General features: G+C 59.0%; 3 protein-coding genes across 6 annotated transcripts; 2 read left to right on the plus strand and 1 right to left on the minus strand.

The window, feature by feature from the left end:
• On the plus strand, positions 1-8,265 carry EFEMP2 (EGF containing fibulin extracellular matrix protein 2). The gene is made up of 12 exons (XM_064364729.1): positions 1-533; positions 821-880; positions 1,201-1,318; positions 1,539-1,587; positions 2,184-2,390; positions 2,888-3,010; positions 3,296-3,412; positions 3,554-3,673; positions 4,893-5,012; positions 5,101-5,227; positions 5,481-5,676; positions 6,776-8,265. Exons 3-12 carry the CDS (start codon positions 1,208-1,210, stop codon positions 6,935-6,937), a joined length of 1,332 nt encoding a protein of 443 aa, XP_064220799.1. The 5' UTR covers positions 1-533; positions 821-880; positions 1,201-1,207; the 3' UTR covers positions 6,938-8,265.
• MUS81 (MUS81 structure-specific endonuclease subunit) lies at positions 7,418-13,661 on the minus strand. Of its 3 annotated transcripts, none has more exons than XM_012462948.3 (16): positions 13,218-13,661; positions 13,004-13,133; positions 12,671-12,756; positions 11,758-11,856; positions 11,524-11,592; positions 11,274-11,359; positions 10,604-10,744; positions 10,332-10,424; positions 10,111-10,232; positions 9,923-10,020; positions 9,212-9,328; positions 9,014-9,109; positions 8,717-8,845; positions 8,539-8,642; positions 7,976-8,059; positions 7,418-7,885 (listed from the first exon to the last, which is right to left on the minus strand). In XM_012462948.3, exons 1-16 carry the CDS (start codon positions 13,350-13,352, stop codon positions 7,819-7,821), a joined length of 1,656 nt encoding a protein of 551 aa, XP_012318371.1. In that variant the 5' UTR covers positions 13,353-13,661; the 3' UTR covers positions 7,418-7,818. The 3 variants fall into 3 exon arrangements, with proteins under 3 accessions (XP_012318371.1, XP_012318370.1, XP_021528735.1); XM_012462947.3 differs by having other exon boundaries at positions 9,923-10,023; XM_021673060.2 differs by lacking the exon at positions 13,218-13,661 and having other exon boundaries at positions 9,923-10,023; positions 11,524-11,856; positions 12,671-12,826; positions 13,004-13,081.
• Positions 12,734-19,204, plus strand: CFL1 (cofilin 1). Of its 2 annotated transcripts, none has more exons than XM_064364730.1 (4): positions 12,734-12,940; positions 17,785-18,092; positions 18,278-18,354; positions 18,559-19,204. In XM_064364730.1, the coding sequence occupies exons 1-4, from the start codon at positions 12,749-12,751 to the stop codon at positions 18,669-18,671; spliced, it is 690 nt and encodes a 229-aa protein (XP_064220800.1). In that variant the 5' UTR covers positions 12,734-12,748; the 3' UTR covers positions 18,672-19,204. The 2 variants fall into 2 exon arrangements, with proteins under 2 accessions (XP_064220800.1, XP_012318375.1); XM_012462952.3 differs by lacking the exon at positions 12,734-12,940 and adding an exon at positions 15,844-15,950.
• Positions 19,205-19,931: the final 727 nt, after the last annotated feature.

A 19,931-nucleotide genomic window follows, 5' to 3' on the forward strand; every position in this document is an offset into this window, starting at 1 on the left:
TGGGGAGGTGCGTGGACACCCGACCTTGGCATCCTGCACGTCCGACATCAGCCCTGCCCTCCTTCTCAGGGGCTTCCATTCATTTTGTGCCAAAAGGGAACTGGCGCCCCCGCCCCAAAACTTGTAGCTTTGTGGGTGGAGGGTGTGGGGAAGGCAGTGCGCAGTGAACGGACCACCGGAGTGAAGATGGTCCCCGGGATGGAGGGCAGGAGGGAGCGAGAAGGACAGTTTCTCTCCTGGGAGCCTCTCGTTCCTGGGCAAGGGTCTGCGGACGCTGGATGAAGTTTTAAGATATTTTAGAATGACGGTCTGGGGCAGAGAATAAAATTCTGCAGGGAGTAGATTGAGGGTCTGTCTAGAGGACTGGTTAGGTGGGCTCTGGGTACCAAGGGCGATCTCAGGAGGCGCAGAATGTGAATCTGAGGGCTCCAACATTACGGTGTGGGTGCACAGGATGGAATTCTGGGGGTGCAGATTAGGTAGGATCTAGGTGCGCAGGATGACATTTTTGGTGAGCGTCTGGGGGACCCCGGGTGAGTCTGGGGTCCTGGCATCAAGGTCGAGCGCTGGGGGACCCTGGACTGGCTCTGGGAGGAGGCTCCGGGCGGCGCCGCGGGGGACCGGGTGGGGGCCTGTGGCTGGCCGGGGGCGGAGAAGCTGGGGGTCGGGGTCCCTCCCCCTGGCGCGGGCTCAGGAATCCGCCGAAGGGCGGGCGGAGGCGCCGGGGTGGGCCGCGCCGCGGCAGGCGGGCGGGCGGGGGGCGCTTCCTGGGGCCGCGCGTCCAGGGAGCTGTGCCGTCCGCCCGTCCGTCTGCCCGCAGGCATTGCCGGAGCCAACCGAGCCGCCAGAGCCTTGGGCCGCGGGGGCGTCGCGGGCCCAAGTGAGTGGCCGTGGCCGTCTGTGGGGGAGGGCGCGGGCCGGAGTTTCGGCCGAGTCCGCGGCAGCGTAGCGTCCAGAAACCAGCGTTCCTCGGCCTTCTCCGCAGGGGCACAGGGCGGGGGTGGGGTGGCTGGGGTGAGTGGGCCTGAGACCCGGGCCGGGGACCTGGGGCTGCGAGAGGAGTCGGCCCCCAGCCCTTGGAGGCCCCGGGGCCCAACCACGGTCCTGAGCGGGCCACGGCGGGGGCTGGGCTCGGGCTCCCGGTATAGGGAGTGGGGGTGCCGCGGCAGAGGCCCCTGACCCGTGTCCACCACCTCGCAGCCCCAGGATGCTCCCCTGCGCCTCCTGCCTCCCGGGGTCTCTACTGCTCTGGGCGCTGCTGCTGCTGCTCTCCGGGCCAGCGTCTCCTCAGGATTCCGAAGAGCCCGACAGCTACACGGTGGGGACAGTGGAGGCCAGTGGCCTGGGACGGGATAGGCAGGGAGGAAGAGACCGGGACCCCGGGGTGTCTACTGTCGGGGAAGAGTCTCCCTCCGTGGCTGGTGGAGGGCTGGGGGCCATTGTTGGAGCGGGTGGAGGGTGGCCAGGCTCAGGCCCTAGTCTTGGCTGGCCAGTTGGAGATCTGGGGTGACCACTGGCCACTTCTGATTCCCTTCCAGGAATGCACAGATGGCTATGAGTGGGACCCAGACAGCCAGCACTGCCGGGGTGTGTGTGCCTGGGGGACCAAACACCCCCAGGAACGGGGAAAGGGATTGATAGCTGCTTTCCAAGGGACAGCCCCACCTCCAAGAGCTGCAGCGGGTCCTGTGCCCAGCTCTGCTGCACTGAGGCCAGCTCTGGTTCTCTGGAGGCCAGTTCAGCTAGGGGTGGCCTCGCCCTCTCCCAGAAACCCAGGAAACCTTGCCCCATCCCTCAGAGGAGCTGGATCCTGTACGCCTTCTCTGAACTACTCTCCTGTCCCAGCTCTTTTCTCATCACAACCTGGGAGGGCAGTGTCCCCAGGGGTGGGTAAGGAGGTCCCCCTCTTGGGCTGAGCTAGGGCCAGGGCTGTGGGGAGGGATAGAGACCCACTTGCAGGCCAAAAATGAGGGCAACAGTGGGAACTGCCGCCCCACTCCAGCCCTGGCCGACCCTGGGGAGGGGTCCTGGGCAGGCAGCCTCAGCTTGCTGAGTAGAGTGGGAAGGCTTTGCTGGGGCCACGCATCTCAACATCTCAGAGAAGGCCAAGCTGGGCTCCTGCCTCCACTCCCTCCAGGGCCAGCCCAGGAGACGGGCTGTGCCCAGCAGGCCCCTCTCTGCAGATGTCAACGAGTGTCTGACCATCCCTGAGGCCTGCAAGGGGGAAATGAAGTGCATCAACCACTACGGGGGCTACTTGTGCCTGCCCCGCTCCGCTGCCGTCATCAATGACCTACACGGCGAGGGACCCCCGCCACCAGTGCCTCCCGCTCAACACCCCAACCCCTGCCCACCAGGCTATGGGCCTGACGATCAGGAGAGCTGTGTGGGTGAGTGGGGCCTGCTCTGGCGCCTGGCTTCCAGTCCTCTCATGAAGCTTCTTAAACTCAGACCTCATGTTCCTTCCCGGCTCAAAAGGGCCACTAGTGATGTCCACACCCTCATCCAGACACTCAGGTTGTTTGGGACCTGCCACAGGTGCCCCCAGCTCATGTGCCACTGTTCCAGCCAGCTCCGGGCCTCTCCTCTCAGTTGCTGTAGAGACACTGCAGGAACTCTGCCTTCCTGTGTCTGTCCCCTGGGAGCCTCAGGCCTTGGAGGAAGGAGGGTGCAGGAATCGGTCTTGCTGGGGGTGTGTGGACAGGACCTTACCCCTATGCAACCCCCAACATGCGGTGTTGGAGGTTAGGGGTGCCTTTGCTGTTGGCTCACGGGTACTGAACTCTTACGTGTGCTGCTGAGAGGACTGAATCCAAGTGTGGGATTTATCTGTCACACTGGGTGGTGTGCAGGATCCCAGGCAGGGGCTGAGTGGTGTCTCTCACAGATGTGGATGAGTGTGCGCAGGCCCTGCACGACTGTCGCCCCAGCCAGGACTGCCATAACTTGCCTGGCTCCTATCAGTGCACCTGCCCTGATGGTTACCGCAAGATCGGGCCCGAGTGTGTGGGTGAGTCCAGGGAGCGGCTTCTCTAGTCCCGGCTCTGTGCCCCTGGTCTGGCCCTTGCCCTAGCACCTGACCCCCATTCAACCCAGGCTTCACCCCCACCCCTGTCACCTCTACCCTCCTGTCATCAGACACAGAGGATTGTATGGGGGTGTGTTTGGGAGGTGTCCTGGCTGACCCTGCCCAATTCAGCTCCCCGGCCACAGGCAGGATCATGGGTGGTGAAGCCTTGAGTCCCGGCTGGCTTGGGCCCACCTGCTCTCTGCCCTCTTTCTGCCTCTATCCCAGACATAGACGAGTGCCGCTACCGCTACTGCCAGCACCGCTGTGTGAACCTGCCTGGCTCCTTCCGCTGCCAGTGCGAGCCGGGCTTCCAGCTGGGGCCTAACAACCGCTCCTGTGTGGGTGAGGTGGGGCCGGGCCAGGCTCCTGGGTCCTGCGCAGGGAGGTGTGAGATGGGGGTGCCCCCTTCCTGACCAGCCCAGGTAGAGTGGGGGCTCTGGGCCGCTCCTCGGCTTTCACACCTGTTTCTCCTGGCACCCCCAGATGTGAACGAGTGTGACATGGGGGCCCCATGTGAGCAGCGCTGCTTCAACTCCTACGGGACCTTCCTGTGTCGCTGCCACCAGGGCTATGAGCTGCACCGGGACGGCTTCTCCTGCAGCGGTGAGGGCTGTACCCCTGCTGTGTGCTCCTCTGTGGGTCCCCAGGCCCTACCTATGCTGTGCCTCCTGCCACACAGTCTCCATCTGAGGCCTCCGAGTCGAGCCACTGTGCATCCAGCTGCCTCCTGGGTACTCCACCCTGCCGGCTGTGGAGCACTCCCAGGCTGGTGGGGAAGGCACAGGGAGAGGCAGTGAGGTCCCTACTGAAGCCTACTGGGGAGAAAGGATGTGGGCACCACTCTTCCCACATGTCAGGCTCACCTGCATTTGAATTTTGCAGTAGGACAAGTCACTCTTCTCTGAGCCTGTTCTTCTTCTATAAAATGGGGTGTCTTGAGGGTTAGATGAGACAGTGTGATAGAGGGGCTCCAGCAAGTCTCAAGCTGCAGTGCTTGAAAGTGAATGAACTGCCACTTAATGAGACCCTCCCCTCTCGGTGTATTCCCTGACATACTTGGCCTCCTTCCTCTCAAGAATCCTAGGAGGTATGGTTTTTTCCTTCCTCTACAAAATGAGGACATTAATATCTCCCTCCACATTTGTTGAGAGGATTACATAAAAATAAGCACAAAATCCTGGGTAAATGGTGACTTTCACTATTCAGCTAAGAGAAGTTAATGACCTGGCAAAGTTCATACACCCAGGATGAGATGGGGCCAGGGCTCCATCCCAGACTTCTCTCACCCCGTGAACTGGCATGTACCTCCTACGTTATGCTTTGCTGCGGAATGAGGCCTCATTTCTACGTGGCAGCATGAGGGGAACAAGAGAAGGGATATGGTCTGCCCGTGCAGCTCACAGTTGGCTGGAGGTGATCACTGGGTGCTCGGGCTGATTGTGGGCTGCAGGACTTGGGCAGGTTACAGTACAAGCCTGGCCCACAAGACTCATCTAGTCTAATCCACCCATTTTACTGATTGGGAAAGTGAGATTCCCCCAAATCAGCTGGTAGGATTCACACCCAAGCCTCTAGATTCCCAGTGCTTTTATTTAGTGCTTTCTTCCAGTCCTGGGCAGAGAGAGGTCTGTGAGCTGGGGCAGCCCAGGCAGAGCTTTCTCTGAACCCTCCATCTTCCTGCTGAGCCTTGCAGGACTTGTCTCATCCCCCTGTCTTTCTGCATTCAGCCTAACATGGGGCTGGGCCCTCTTAGGAAGTGTCTGTGGGACTGAATGGTGAGGACTGCCCTTGACCTGGGGTCCCCATCCCCATGCTTCCTCAGATATTGATGAGTGTAGCTACTCCAGCTACCTCTGCCAGTACCGCTGCGTCAATGAGCCAGGCCGCTTCTCCTGCCACTGCCCACAGGGCTACCAGCTGCTGGCCACACGCCTCTGCCAAGGTACAGGTTACCCAGGTGGGATGGGCAGGATGGTGTCAGGAGCTGGCAGCCTGACGCCCTGGATTCCAGCCCCTCTCCCCTGGCACAGACATTGACGAGTGTGAGTCAGGTGCACACCAGTGCTCTGAGGCCCAAACCTGTGTCAACTTCCATGGGGGCTACCGCTGCGTGGACACCAACCGCTGCGTGGAGCCCTATGTCCAGGTCTCTGACAAGTGAGTCATTTCAATGCTTGGCTCCCACAGAAACTATGTCTCCCAGGGGGCTTTGGGGCTGACTGGCATCTATTTGGGCCAGTGAGTGCCCTTGAGGGCTGATGGGAATTGTAGTCCTCCATGACAACCAGTCACAGGGGTGGGAGGATCCTTTTGGGATTCCTTCCCTTTGTAGGGTAGGTGAAATTGGTGGTGGTGGTTGGGGGGGGACAGGCAGGGACCTCATTTGTGTCCCCCACCTCGGGGTCTCTAGCCGCTGCCTCTGCCCAGCCTCCAACCCTCTGTGTCGAGAGCAACCTTCGTCCATCGTGCACCGCTACATGACCATCACCTCAGAGCGGAGCGTGCCTGCCGACGTGTTCCAGATCCAGGCGACTTCCGTCTACCCTGGTGCCTACAATGCCTTTCAGATCCGTGCCGGGAATTCGCAGGGGGACTTCTACATTAGGGTAAGGCTTCTGCAACCCTCAACTGACATGCACTCCAGGAAGCCTTAAGGGGGTACTGGGCCAGGCTATGCCCCGCCTCTCCTCTCAAAGCCCGCCCCTGGGAGTTGGGGTTTCTGAAGGAAGACAGGGTATTCTAAATTCACGTGGTACGGAGAGATTGTTAAATGCAATTCTAACGAAGCACTCGGACCCCAGGGTTTGAATCCCAGTACTGGTTTCCCATATCTGATCTCAATTTCTTCACCCACAAACCAAGGGAACGGTGTGTGCAGGGGCCCGGGGTCAGAAAGTCCACTCCTTGCTGGTGGAGCTGTTAAGGTGGGAGGGGCCAGGAGTGGGTCACAGTGAGTGGCAGCGGCTTGCTTGGGTCTCAGCAGGAGTTTGTCTGGTACCAGCGCTTCTTTCTTTTTGAAATTGAATGCTCTGGGCCATTAATGCTCTGGGCACAGTGGCTCAAGCCTGTTATCCCAGCACTTTGGGAGGCCGAGGTGGGTGGATCACCTGAGGTCAGAAGTTTGAGACCAGCCTGGCCAACAAGGTGAAACCCCACCTCTACTAAAAATACAAAAATTAGCCGGGCATGGTGGCATGTGCCTGTAATCCCAGCTACTTGGGAGGCTGAGGCAGGAGAATCGCTGGAACCCGGGAGGCGGAGGTTGCAGTGAGCTGAGATCGCACCATTGCACTCCAGCCTGGGGGACAAGAGGGAGACTTCATCTCAAAAAAAAAAAAAGAAAAAGAAAAAAAAGAAATTGAACGCTCTGAAGGGAGTCTGCTCACTTTGGGTCACCAAAGGTCCCACCACTCCCAAGAGCAACATGTGGCCTTGAATCATCAGTTAGCCTGGGTTAGACAGACTGAGCTGGAAAGGGTGGGAAGAGCCCCAGTGGGAGATTTCTAAGTCAGGGAGTGGAGACGGGAGCAGAGATGTCAAGGGTGTCAAGGAGCCAGATGAGAGCCCGGACGAGAGCCTGGGGTCACAGCCTGGCCAGGGCTGTCTCTCCACCTCACCGCCATGGGGCAGGGAGGTGACACTGGGGCAGAGGCCTAGCACACAGGCTGACACAATAAATATGTCCCCCCACCCACTGCCCTGCAGCAAATCAACAACGTCAGCGCCATGCTGGTCCTCGCCCGGCCGGTGACAGGCCCCCGGGAGTATGTGTTGGACCTGGAGATGGTCACCATGAACTCCCTCATGAGCTACCGGGCCAGCTCTGTACTGAGACTCACCGTCTTCGTGGGGGCCTACACCTTCTGAGGAGCAGGAGGGAGCCACCCTCCCGCAGCTCCCCTAGCTGAGGAGCCTGTTGTGAGGGGCAGAATGAGAAAGGCAATAAAGGGAGAAAGAAGGAGTCCTGGTGGCTGAGGTGGGAGGGTCACACTGCAGCAAGCCTCAGGCTGGGGCAGGCTGGGACCTGTGGGGGGCAAGCCAAGTCCACCTAAGTGGGGGTCTCTGTGTGCTCAGGCCCAGGGGGCCCCATTGACAGGAGCTGGGAGCTCCATACCACAGGCTTCAGTCACCCTGAGAGCAGAGGAGGTAACGAGGAGGGCAGACTCCAGGCCCTGGCCCAGAGATCTGGACTTGGCTGCTTTGCAGGGGTCCTAAGAAACTCCACTCTGGATAGCGTCAGGAGGCCCTGGGTTCCAGTCCTAACTCTGTCTCAAGCTGTACATTTTGATAAGTCCTAGTGGTTCCCTGGGCCTGGTTTTCTATAAAATGAGGCAACTGGACTGTTAGTGGTTTTTGAGCTTTTCTTTTAGGAAGTTTTATTTTTATTATTTTTATTTTCCCAGTAAGTTTCATTTATTTTATTTTCCCTCTGCACTTCTAAGGAAGCTTTATTTGATAAGGAGCAACTGATGATATAAAGTCGATCCAAAGCTGCAATGCCCCACTGACTCCATCTCCCTGACAAGGGAATCCCAGGCCCTAAGCAGCTTGGTTAAAAACCACTGGACCAGATGGTATCTCTGGGTCCTGCATATTTCACAAGGCCCCCAGGGCCAGGCATCTCCTATATAATACATATGGCTACAAACACTTAGATTCTAATTTTACCCCAAACGATGCTGGCTGAAAGGCTGATTAGCCTGGGTTGGGGGACAGATGGGAGCTGGGGGCTGCTTCGTGGCATAAGCTCAGGTCAGGGGGCTGTAGCTGCAGTAGAGCTGGGACAAAGTCCTGCTCAGAGCAGGCCCCAGATTCCTGCAGGAAGAGAGGCAGTGAGGGTCACGCCCTGGGCCTAGGGCAGCCCCGGCCCCCCGACTCCCTCCAGGTTGTGCCTCTTGTCCTCACCTCTGCAGACGCCCACACTTAATGGTGCTCAGTAGTGTCTCTTGTTCCCTGGGGGTTGCACAAGCATCATAGGCGGCCAGGAGGCTGGGGGGCAGGGGTTTGAGTTTCTGAGGCTGACAGTGGCCCACACCAGGCCAGTACCATGAGGAGCCAGGCAGAGGGGTCAGCATGGGATAGAGGATTCGGGCCACTGCCCTACTTCCTGAGCCCGCCACACAAGGCCCCACACCAGCCTGTCTATCCTCCTTCCCTGTGGGAACTCTGATGCAAAACCAGCAAGGGCTCCAAACTGTTACCCTACTCCCCTTAATGGCTCAGCCCCCTTCACCAGGAAGCCTCTGCTCCACCAGGTGGGATGTCTCCCTCCCTCCTGTGGCCTCCACTGCCTGCGACGCTGTGTGGGCCTGCTGGCTTCCTCCCCATTTGACCTCCACGAGCACCCTGGACTTCAGCCAGATCTGTCCATCTCTGGGTCTGCACAGCCCACACAAGGCATGGATTAAGGTGAATTCCATGCATGGAGGGCAGGGGCTGAGGACGCCTAAGGACCCTCGGGGGCCTACCTGGCAGGGGTGCTGTATCGATCTACCAGGGCTGCTGCCTTCTCCCCACTCACTCCGCGCACCTGCATCAGCTGCCGGGCAAACACTTCTCGCACCGACTGGGCCTGGGTTTGGGGAAGGGCTGGATCAGGGGTGATCTGGGCCGGGCCCTGTCAGGGAAGCAGGGAAGAGGCAGTACCTTGTTCTTGATGGCTCCTGCGTTGAAGTCACTGAAGGTGAGGAGTGAGCAGAGAGGGTTTGGAGAGGGCATGGCCCCTGATTCAGGGTTCCCAGGGGTTCCCCAGGGGCGGCTGCGTAGGGTGTGGCCCTGAGGGAAGAAGGAACTGAGGCCAGGCTGGAGCTCGAAGGGACAACTCCAGCCAGCTCCTGCCCAGTACTCGGCCTCAGGGGGTCAGCCTGAGAAATGGGGATCTCACCCACCTTGCTTCTCTTGGGGATGCACAGGCAAGGCGAATTCCTTGTGGGCCCTGCTCACCTGGTAGAGTCTCTGCAAGCCCCGTGTCAAGAGGGCCAGGTAGGCGGCTGACTCCTTAATGTCTGCTGTGCGCTTCACAAAAAAGCCATCAATGACCTGGGAAAGAAGACCCAAGAGAGGGAAGGTGGCTCCTGGCCCAGACCACGAACCACAGACCACAGGGGCCCCTGCCTGCCTGGCTCTGCCCTCCCAGCTCACCTGAGTGTTGGTGACAGCCTGCAGCAGCGTGCTCTCAGGAAGGCTGAGGTTGTGGACTGAGCCATGCTCTTCCACCAGGTATACCCGGCGCTCCAGGCCGCAGCGCTTCAGCCGGAACTGGGGAAGTGGACAGAGTAGGCAGGGAGGGTCCGGCTGGATGCCCATGTGCCTGGGCATCCATCATGTCACACTCAAAATGGTGCTGTGACCCTGGTCCCAGCAGTTAGCCTCTGCACGCTCCCTAGCCTCTCCCCCTGCCTCAGAAGGGCCTCTGTGGCTTTGCTATACTGACACTCTTGCCTAGAAAGCCCTTCCTCCATCTCTGAATGCTGCCCATCCTTCAAGCCTGCCCTGGGCCTATACATGGCCTCTGTAACTATGGGGTCCGCCCAGCAGCAAGTACCAAGGTACAGCGTCTGTATTTCCAGTCCTGGAGATTTGAGCCTTGTTTATCCAAAACGGAGGAACTGGGTACCCAAGGGATCTTTCATCTGCTCCTGAGCTCAGCCCAAGAATGCAGGTACCCTGCCTTCCTACTGTGCGCCTGGATGGCCCTGTGGGGGTCTAATCCTGGAACAGCCACAGGGTGGGTATGGCGGGAGTCCAAAGGGCTCTGCCTCAAGGAGGCTGCCAGAAGTGCTCCTGGATTGCTCTGGCCTGAAAAGGGGGTCCCAGAGCAGGCAGAGAGCCTGGCAAAGCCAGCGAAGTTACCTTCTGCTCCCGGAAGCGGCCGTCAATGATGCTGCTGCACAGGTCATCCAGCCGCTTGCGCTCCACAATGTGGTCCAGCACCAACTCCCCAGGGCTTGCTGCTGAGGAGCCAGGAAGGGTCCCATTAGCTTGCCATGCCCCACCCACCAGGCCCTGCCCCTGGCGCCAGCCTGTCCCTGGCCCTTCACCTGGATCTCTAGGATTGGTCTCCTGTGCCACCCACACAAAATCCCCAACATGCAGCTTGCGCACTGTGTGGGTCACGTGCAGCCGCTGTAGCTCTCGGAGCAGCTCTGGCCTGTGCCCCGCCCTGGAGTGGCAAGGAAGGAAGCCTAGATCAGGGCAGGGCAGGGCGGTGCCTACACCCCAGCTTCCTCCGATAGTCTCTGTTTCTCCCCACCTCACTCACCCCCGGGTCTCGCCGATGTCCACACACAATAGTACCCTGTACTCTCCAGGCCTCAGCTCCAGTGGCGGCTGCTGGACCCCCGCTTCACTGGCACTAAGTGGGGGTGGTGTGTGAGGCCAGATTCCCTCATGCCAGGGCAGTTGCCCTGTACCCACACCACCCAACACCCACCACCCACCCACAGTAGGGGCAGCCACAGCTCAGCTGCAGGCTTTTGGCCTCATTTCCCATCCCCTTCTCCCCGTTTTCCCCTCTTCCCCCCTCCTCCTCACAGCTCTGCTGAAGCTGCTCCTGGCACTGCTATCTCCTCCCCAGGGGGCTCCTCGGGCCTGATGCCCACATTCAGCAAGCTCAGGCCTTCTGATTCAGCCAACTTCTGGGCCAGCTCCAGGCCCTCTGGGGTCAATGAGTACCTGGGAAGCAGAGGGGACAAACATAGCTCTCCCTTTTTCATTCATTCCTGGCAGGCTCTCCTGCCTGCCCCCAGCTGGGCTAGCCTCACTGCCCCCTTGGCGCCCTGCACAAATGACCCCAGTGGCTCCTGCTCCTCCCAGTCTTCCTGGCTCTTAGAGCAGTTCCTTGGACCTGCTCAGTGCCATTCTCAGGTCTGCAATAAGTCAGTCGCAGACAATTTCCTTTCTCCTGTCTTCGCTAATGCTGTTTCCTCTTCCTCAGAATACTTATCCTGCATCTCTACCTGCCAAATCCTGAAATGTGTCAAATGCTATCTCCTCTGAAAAGGTGCCCTCCCACTCCCCCTGTTGCAGGGTTGGACTCTTCCCTCCAGGTACTCCAACAGTGGGAGCTCCTGAGGGAAGGTCCACGTCCCCCAGCCTCAACAGTATCAGCTCTGGGAGTTGTTGGGTGATTCTAAGCCCCCATTAAGAAGGTCATGCATGCTCTCCCATCCCTGCCCCCTGTATCTCCTGCAGTTGGCCCCACCTGGCTGGCTGGTGTGTCCTGAGGACCAGGTTCCTGTGGAGGAGGGAGCGGAGGGCTGGCCAGGGTCGAGCACTCCCAGGGGCTACCTGTGGATCGGAAAAGAGACCTTCAGAGAGCACCTGTTGCCACCACGAGTCCATGTTCCCTGTGTCCCCAGCCATGGGCCACACATGTGCCCATTGCAAGAAAGGGCAGTCTTTGGTGGGCTCCAGAGCCGCTTGGGCCTGTCCTCCCTGACCCCTGTGCTCACCCTGGGGGCCTTCTGAGCACACCTCTTCAGCAGCTCCTCCTTGGTTAAGAACTGGTGGCCGTTAGGATTCTGAAACCATGGTAGAAGAGACAGGGTAGGCTCAGTGCCAGGGCCCCTCCTCATCCTGCTCAGGTGGCTGGGAGAATCTTTGCCTGTCTTGTCCTGGCCAGGCATCTCTGGGAACCTCCCACTCCACTGCCTTGGTTCCATCTCCCAGTGTAGCTTGGTGCTCACCAGGTGCTCCTGGTAGAGCAGCAGCAGTATCACTCGGGCTCCTGAGTGCCGAGCTGGCCAGTAGCTGCCAGAGCCTCCCACTTTGGGCCGGGCAGGAACCTGAAAGGAACAGAGGAGCTCTGAACATGAAAGCCAGCCAGTCATCTTCCAGTAAGTCCCTGGCAGGGCTGAGGTTTCACAGGCTTCGTGGCACTGGGCAAGTCACAGTTGAGTCTCAGTTTCCTTCTCTGTAAAATGGGCCAGGTGATGCGATGACCCCCTGCAAATCTGGGATGAGACAGCAGGCAGTTTGGGGCAGCCGGTGGGGGTGTCTGCCCAGCCTGGCTTCAGGTCTATGACTCGGGGCAAGACAGGAGTGAATGACGATGACCCTGTAACTAACTGAGCCTCGCTCCCTAAGTAGCTTGATCATGGAATTCTCTCATTGGCTGTAACCAATATTCCCATTCACAGGTTAAAATACTAAGTCGAGGCCGGGCGCGGTGGCTCACGCCTATAATCCCAGCACTTTGGGAGGCCGAGATGGGTGGATCACGAGGTCAAGAGATAGAGACCATCCTGGTCAACATGGTGAAACCCCGTCTCTACTAAAAATACAAAAATTAGCTGGGCATGGTGGCGCACGCCTGTAGTCCCAGCTACTCGGGAGGCTGAGGCAGGAGAATTGCTTGAACCCAGGAGACGGAGGTTGCGGTGAGCCGAGATTGCGGCATTGCACTCCAGCCTGGGTAACAAGAGCGAAACTCCGTCTCAAAAAAAAGAAAAAAAAAAAATACTAAGTCGAAAAGAGAATAAGTCATTTGCCCAAGGCCAGGCATCGCTAGTGAGATTTGGACTCAGGTTTGCCAAATCCCCCAAGCCTCATACTCCCGCTCTCCCACTTTGCCTTCTACTCCCCTTGCCCCTTCCTCACTGGCATGGAAGAGTCCTGGACTTCTGCAGGTCGCCCCTGCGGTGCTGGACTGTTCTGTCCAGATGGTGAGCCTGGAGCATGGTCACCTGCGGGAGCAGAAGAGAGTCAACTCCCCACTCCATGGAATCCGGCAGCTGCCAGGGTCTGGGATGCGACCTGCTCAGATGGTACATGAGACCGGTGAGGGTGGCTCAGGGAGCTCCAGCCACTAGCCCGAGGCCGAACAGCAACTTGGACAGGAGTGGGGAGCTTGAAGCCAAGGGATCCCAGGTGAGTACGGAGGCTGCACCTGGGGGAGGCAGGGGATCACCGACCCCTTTCCGAGGCGCTCACCGCCCGATGTTTGGTGCCGCTGCAGCCGCTCGTCCAGCATCCGGCAGAGCCCGTCTCCGAAGTGCTGCAGAATCTTAGCTTCCTTCCCGCTGCGCAGAGGCAGTGGGTACCGCCGGAGGGAGCGCAGCGCCTGACAGGGCAGGGGTAGGGTACCTGGTCAGGGCAGGCCTGACCTGGCCAGCAGCTGTTCCCATCGGGCCGCGCAAGGACCCACCTTCTGAAACACGAAGCGCGTGCGGCGCCCGCTGCGGGTCGCCTCGTCCCGCCACTCGGTCAGCCAGCGAACGAAGAGCGGGTTGGGACAGGCAGGCAGCGGGCGCTTCCGACCCAGGCGGACTGGCGCCGCCATGAGCCCGAGGGCGGGTCCTCCGGCGGGACTAAGACGCCGCCAGTTCTGGAGTCGGGATTCGAACACCTGGTCCGGGGCGGGGCAGCAGAAGAGGGAAGCTAAGGGCAGGACCGCTGAGATCACGGGCCCCCTTACGCAAGGGGCACTAACGAGATAACTTGCCCTCCCGCCCCTGCGCTGCTCTAAGTGGTTGGTGCGCGGCGCTGTCTCTAACAATATTCCACCTCGTCCCCGCTCCGGCCAGGACCAGCCTTTGGGACGCGCCCCACCCCAGCCCCCGGAACCTGGACCTGCTCCTTCCAGTCACCTCAGATTCGAGAGCGGGGTCATCTTTGTGTAGGTTAGAGGAAGACGGACAGCGCCCCCTGTGACGGGGGAGGACTGGCTGGGCGGTGCTTAACGGCCCAACCTGAACTTGGCCGCTCTAAGGTCTCTAAGATTGTCAGTTTCAGCCTCAAGTTGAGGAGGAGGCTGAAGATGGAGACTGGGCTTGAGGAAGAGTCCAGAAGAGGCGGGGGCTGGGAAACAAACGGGTGCAAACATACTGGTGGGAGGGACACCCAGAAACGGGCGCCGGGGATGAGGCCACAAAGGTAAGGCAGGAGGAGCTGCAGCACCCCTGGAGGAAATGGTGGCCCTCATCCCCGGGATACAGGACAAAGAGTGTGTGGTAGGGAGAAAATCGGGGACGTGCCGAGAAGGCCCAAAATAGGACCTGGGGGGTCCGGGGCCAGAGGCCTAGTGGAAGGAGAACTGTAAATTAAGAGGTGCTTGGGCACCTAGGCAGTTGGGGAGACCTGAGGTGGGCACGTGGTTGGGTTCGGGGGCGGGGGAAGCAGGCCGCGGGTTAAGATGCCCAAACACAGGTAGACGGGAGAACACTTAGTCGTTTTTGTGGCTAATCGGATGTGGGAGACCCTCGGGGAGGTTGCAAATGGAAACCCTACAAAAGGTTTCAACCTGACAATGCTGAAGGACACGTATAGCTGAGTTGGATACAGGCAACTCGCCAGGGTTTGAAGCAACACCCGGCCTCTAGCTGTTATGCCGGAAGTAGCGAGACGCAGGTCTCGAGCCTGCGAGGAAGAGAGAGGTGGGCGCCAGCGCTCCAGGCCCGCCCCTCCGGACTCCGCCAGCCGGCTCCAGCTCCCGCCTCCCTCCCGCCTCGGCCTTATAAGGAGCCTGAAGCCGGCTGTCGGGCTGGCCCCGCCCCCCTCGAGTCTCTTGTCCTAATAAGGACATCTAGGGCATCTCGCGGCTAGGGGCGGGCAGGAGCGCGTCTCCAGGGTAACTGCGAAGCCCCGTGCCCCTCCTCGTTGCTCTTGGAAACTCTAAGACTCGAAAAAGGTGGCGCTAGCCTCGTCCTTAGGCAGGGGCGCTCGCGGGAGGCAGGGGTCAAGCTGCAGTCTTCACCTGGAGTGCTGGGAGCCTGGGGTGGGGGGCGGTGCTGTGGAACGTCCTCGACTACAACCCCCGGCATGCTCTGCAAGGTACCCCACTTCCAAGCATCGCTCTCCGTTTACAACCTTAATTCCGTTTATGGGATTAAGGCCCCCAGATCCATTTCTGGGTTTGACTCTGACTTGTTTGCGACCCAGTCTTCTCTTCCTGAGCGTGAGGCTGTGGTCACTGTTCTAGGACAACGAAATCATCCCGCAGTCCCCCGCTCGTTTCTTTTTTTAAGGAATATACCACCACAAAACTTGTCTCAGTTTTTACAGGTGTTAGAAGAGCCATATGCCTGGCTATAAACTCGAGAGCTGCGTTCAAGTCTGGTTTAATATCTGTTCCTTTTCACTGGCACATAAAAGGCACGTAAAGAGGCCTTGAATTAAATGTACAATTCCTCGTCTTTACCCTTTATCGCCTCATGACTTTGCCAAACATCTTTAAACAAGAACAAAGCTCTCAGAGATTTCCCTGTAGCCTTTCCCCTGTGCCTTTTTCTCCTACTTTTATTTTACGGACGTTGCACGTGGCCTTTTTTCAGAAGACGAGAGTGGCTTTGCACATGCAGAGTACTAGTGTTTGTCGGCCTGACAATGTCTTCATACTTGTGATTTTCTTTGCTTTAGGACGGGACTCCAGACTAATCAATAGTTGCTTCAATTCAGAAAAGCAAAACCCTAACCTTACTAAAAAATTTTAGACCAAGGAATCCAGATAATATCAGATGGGTCTTAAGAAAGCCGTGTTGCTGCGGGATAAAAAGCCGCTTAATCCGGGATCGTTTTAGGGTCATTTTTACTGAGCGCCGCCTCGCAGGACTCAAAGCAGTTCCTGTTAAGCTGGACAAATGGGCTCGCGCTGCGCGCTGCGGCCCCGGCCTACATTTCCCCGCATGCACTGCGGCGCGGGGCCGGCCGGCGGGAAGACTCCGTTACCCAGCGAGCGCGGCGGCGGCGCAGGGCCCTCGGACTCCATTTCCCGTCGGCCCGCGGAGGGAGCGCCGGAAGCCCGCCCCGCCCCTCATTGTGCGGCTCCTACTAAACGGAAGGGGCCGGGAGAGGCCGCGTTCAGTCGGGTCCCGGCAGCAGCTGCAGCGCTCTCTTCTTCTGCGGCTTTCCGTGCTCTCTCTTTTTCGCTTCCGGAAACATGGTAAGCGGCAGGCCACGGCGCCCGAGGGAGGCGGCTGCGGGTCGGTCGCCTGCGCGCGGGAGGCGACGGGGGAGCAATGTCCGCACCCCCTCCCCCAGCGCCTGGGGCGGGATGAGGGTCTCGCACGGAGGGGCGGGCGGTACCGGAATGCGCGTGCGCGCCTGGGGGCGCCGGGGAGGGCCGGCCTGGACGTCGCTCTCGCGCTCCCCGGGCTCCTCTCCCTTCCCCCACCCGCTGGTGCGCCCGCGCGGACGGACAGCGGCCGCGGGGGGGAGGGGTCTGGGTCGCGGGCGCGCCCCTCGCGGAACGGCTGGCGTCGTGCGTTGTTTCTTAAGGGCGCGCTCTCGACTGGAGCACGCGGCGTCCAAACCCTGCCCGGGGGCGGCGAGGGAAAAGCGCGCGAGAGGTCTCGGCGCGCGCGCCCCACCCAAGGCTGTTCCTGTCTCCGCGTCACCCTCCCTCGGCAGCCGGGTCCGTCTCGGGAGCAGGTGGCAGAGATGCCTGCGCCGGGGAGGGGCGAGCGCTGTCGCGGCGGGGGGGGATGCTGGGACAACAGAGTCCTGGTTGGGGTATGGGTGCCTGCGATTAGGGCCTTGCATCGCAAGGCTTGGAGGGGGCATCGCAGAGACCGTGGCCGGCTTTGGAGCGCACCCCATCGAGCTGCGTTCTCACCCGTGCATCGTGCGAGGGCTGGAACGGCGCTGTTCGCCGGCGCGTGCGCGCACTCTCAGGCCCGGCCGCCGATGTTGAAGCGCTGGGCGAGCGGGGCCTTCCCGGATGGGCCTGAGGGTGGAGCCGAGTTTAGGGAAGTGACCCAGGCGGGCACCGCCCGGAAACCATCCCGCCCCCTGCATACGGCCAGAGGGCTGAGAAAACCGAAGGTTGTGTAGCTTGCCCAGGCTCCTGCCTGCCGCAGATGGGTCTGATACGCTGGTTGGTTAAGGCGATTCCACAGGGTTAGGGACCTGGAGGTGCTGCTGCCTTTAGGGTACACGTTTCTCTACTGGGGAGGGGGCCGAGCCTAGCCAATCTCTTTTCCCCGCCCACTCCGGAAGCGGCTGGGTCACGTGGCTGGTTTCCTCTGCAGTTCCGGGGAGTTTGGGGGAGCAGATTTACCGTGGTCAGTCCCTCCGTCTCCTGTCTCGGGCACCGCGAAGCACGGTGCAGAGTAGGAGTTTAAAGAGCTCTCGAGGCCTCTAGGCACTTGAGTTTGGCATGTCAATTTCTACCAGCGACTTCTGGGGCCCATTCCCAGAAGAAAGAAGTTGTCGGGCAGGGTCTTTAGTGGGGGTTGTGATTCTTGTTTTGGTTGGGAAAGACCCTAGCAGGGAACAGGCGTCGTTTGTGTAATAACTGTAATAACTGCATTAAGCAGTTCTGGTGGATTTGTTGCAACTGTTCAGTGTCGTTGGGTCCCATCTAGCATTGTGGGGTCTCGGCTCTTTCTGAAGAGGAGTCTTGCTTCGGGTATTTGGGTCCTCCTATCTGTGAAGTTCGAGGTCACCATTTTTATCTAAAGGCTGAGAGCAAATACTGTGAGTAGCCAGTGGATCTTTTAATTCTGGGTCCACATCTCGGTCAAGGCTCTGCTTTTCACGAGTTTTCCATTTCCTGTAAAATAAGGGTAGGGGTGGTTGAACTAGGTGATCAGAAGCCATGGCTGCCGTTCTGGGATTGTGTCCCATCTGGTTCTTTGACAGTGACCTGGGTTGGGAACACCAGTGACTTGCCTTGGGAAGGGCACTAGTGCCGGGCGCGGACTGAGAACTGAGAAATCAAGGGGCAATTCCCCAGAATCCTTTTTTTGAGGAGGGATATGTGGCATGTCTCCTAGGCCTCTGGTGTGGCTGTCTCTGATGGAGTCATCAAGGTGTTCAATGACATGAAGGTGCGCAAGTCTTCAACGCCAGAGGAGGTGAAGAAGCGCAAGAAGGCTGTGCTCTTCTGCCTGAGTGAGGACAAGAAAAACATCATCCTGGAGGAAGGCAAGGAGATCCTGGTGGGCGATGTGGGCCAAACTGTCGATGACCCCTACGCCACCTTTGTCAAGATGCTGCCAGATAAGGACTGCCGCTACGCCCTTTATGATGCAACCTACGAGACCAAGGAGAGCAAGAAGGAGGACCTGGTGTTTATCTTCTGGTGAGCTCTTCTTCATCCTGGCACTTCTTTCTATCACCTTCCCCCTTTCTCATCTCTGGCTCCAGAGGTGTGGGTTTGGGGTAGGGGTTGTAACAAAAGACTCCGCACTGCCAGCCCAAGGGTTTCTCAAAGTCATCTGTGGCTTTGCTGTTGCCATGAGTTGCCTCATGCATCTTTCTGTTCAGGGCTCCTGAGTCTGCGCCCCTTAAGAGCAAAATGATCTATGCCAGCTCCAAGGACGCCATCAAGAAGAAGCTGACGGGTAAGGGCCAGCATTGGTACTGAGTGCCCTTCTGCTCTGGCCTTGGCTGCAGGGTAGGGTGAATGGCACTCAGAGGGGGTCCACCACCTTGTCTTTGCCGCTGCTTGTTCCTTCCATCTGCTTTGATTGGCTCATTCCCAACCACAGAAACTGCCCCCACCCCAGTGCTTCCTGCTCACAGATGCACCCCCTTCTTCCCTACAGGGATCAAGCATGAATTGCAAGCAAACTGCTACGAGGAGGTCAAGGACCGCTGCACCCTGGCAGAGAAGCTGGGGGGCAGTGCCGTCATCTCCCTGGAGGGCAAGCCTTTGTGAGCTCCTTCTGGCCCCCTGCCTGGAGCATCTGGCAGCCCCACACCTGCCCTTGGGGGTTGCAGGCTGCCCCCTTCCTGCCAGACCGGAGGGGCTGGGGGGATCCCAGCAGGGGGAGGGCAATCCCTTCACCCCAGTTGCCAAACAGACCCCCCACCCCCTGGATTTTCCTCCTCCCTCCATCCCTGACGGTTCTGGCCTTCCCAAACTGCTTTTGATCTTCTGATTCCTCTTGGGTTGAAGCAGACCAAGTTCCCTCAGGCCTCCTAGTTGTGGGGGGAGCCTGTATTTTTTTTAACAACATCCCCAATCCCCACTTGTTCCTCCCCCTTCCCATGCTGCCAACTTCTAACCGCAATAGTGACTCTGTGCTTGTCTGTTTAGTTCTGTGTATAAATGGAATGTTGTGGAGATGACCCCTCCCTGTGCCGGCTGGTTCCTCTCCCTTTTCCCCTGGTCACTGCTACTCATGGAAGCAGGACCACTAAGGGACCTTCGATTAAAAAAAAAGACAATAAAAAGACTCATTAATGAGATGTGTGTTTCAAGGTTGGGGCCCAGGAGACCTTAGGGAGTGGGGGTGCACTGGGAAAGTGGTACTATCTCTGTTCTCTGTACCCCATGCCCAGCCAGCCCCGACACACCCTTATCCGGCTTGTGACTGGCTGAGACGCTCTTCCCATGTTCACCATTATTTCTGTTGGTGCTGTGATTGACACCAGACTGGCTGTTGAAAGAGTGGGTGTGTCTGCTGCTGGCTACAGGGGTTCTCCAGCAGAAGTGACTTAATGCCTGAATTGGCTGCTCTGTAGCTTTGCCTAGTTGGGCAGTGAGGCCCATCTGATACTCTGTTCTGTCCCTGCCTGGGTGTGGGCTGATAGGCACGTCACAGGTATCTGTAAGGTTCGGTTAGGTCTGTCTTCCCTGGATGGCTGACTCAAATTTATGAGGGTCAGGTCCAGTGGCTGCTGTGAGTAAGAGGCCAAGTTGAGCTTTTGACCTGTAGATGTGGCTAGAGTCCGTTGAGGGTGAGGCCACCCAGGTGGAGCCCAGGACTTCAGACCCAGGTGTCTTACACACCGCCTCCCTATGTTTAACCAAAAGGGTGTTGCCGGTGCCTTTTGCCAGCATTGCCATGGGCTGTTTTCCAGCTTGTACTTTGGGCTTTCACCTACCCAGCAGGCAAAGACATCCAAGAAGTCTGGCCCTGGGACGAGGTGAATTTGGGGTGCTAACGTGGGGTCTATACCTCTGCCCTAGTCA

This window comes from Aotus nancymaae, unplaced genomic scaffold (assembly GCF_030222135.1).
Source record: "Aotus nancymaae isolate 86718 unplaced genomic scaffold, 86718_ANA_hifiasm-v0.15.2.pri h1tg000059l, whole genome shotgun sequence".
Lineage (NCBI taxonomy): Eukaryota > Metazoa > Chordata > Mammalia > Primates > Aotidae > Aotus > Aotus nancymaae.

Bases quoted from the DNA above. Each gene is read 5' to 3' on its own strand.
- MUS81 (XM_012462947.3), bottom strand. From the start codon at position 13,352: ATGGCGGCGCCAGTCCGCCTGGGTCGGAAGCGCCCGCTGCCTGCCTGT. The intron at 12,757-13,003 runs GTGAGCGCCTCG...CTGCTCCCGCAG, and splicing joins GCGGCACCAAACATCGGGCG to GTGACCATGCTCCAGGCTCA. The intron at 10,233-10,331 runs GTGAGTGAGGTG...TTGCCACTCCAG, and splicing joins GACATCGGCGAGACCCGGGG to GGCGGGGCACAGGCCAGAGC.
- EFEMP2 (XM_064364729.1), top strand. From the start codon at position 1,208: ATGCTCCCCTGCGCCTCCTGCCTCCCGGGGTCTCTACTGCTCTGGGCG. The intron at 1,588-2,183 runs GTGTGTGTGCCT...CCCTCTCTGCAG, and splicing joins AGACAGCCAGCACTGCCGGG to ATGTCAACGAGTGTCTGACC. The intron at 2,391-2,887 runs GTGAGTGGGGCC...TGTCTCTCACAG, and splicing joins CGATCAGGAGAGCTGTGTGG to ATGTGGATGAGTGTGCGCAG.
- CFL1 (XM_064364730.1), top strand. From the start codon at position 12,749: ATGGTCACCTGCGGGAGCAGAAGAGAGTCAACTCCCCACTCCATGGAA. The intron at 12,941-17,784 runs GTGAGTACGGAG...CATGTCTCCTAG, and splicing joins TTGAAGCCAAGGGATCCCAG to GCCTCTGGTGTGGCTGTCTC. The intron at 18,093-18,277 runs GTGAGCTCTTCT...CTTTCTGTTCAG, and splicing joins GACCTGGTGTTTATCTTCTG to GGCTCCTGAGTCTGCGCCCC.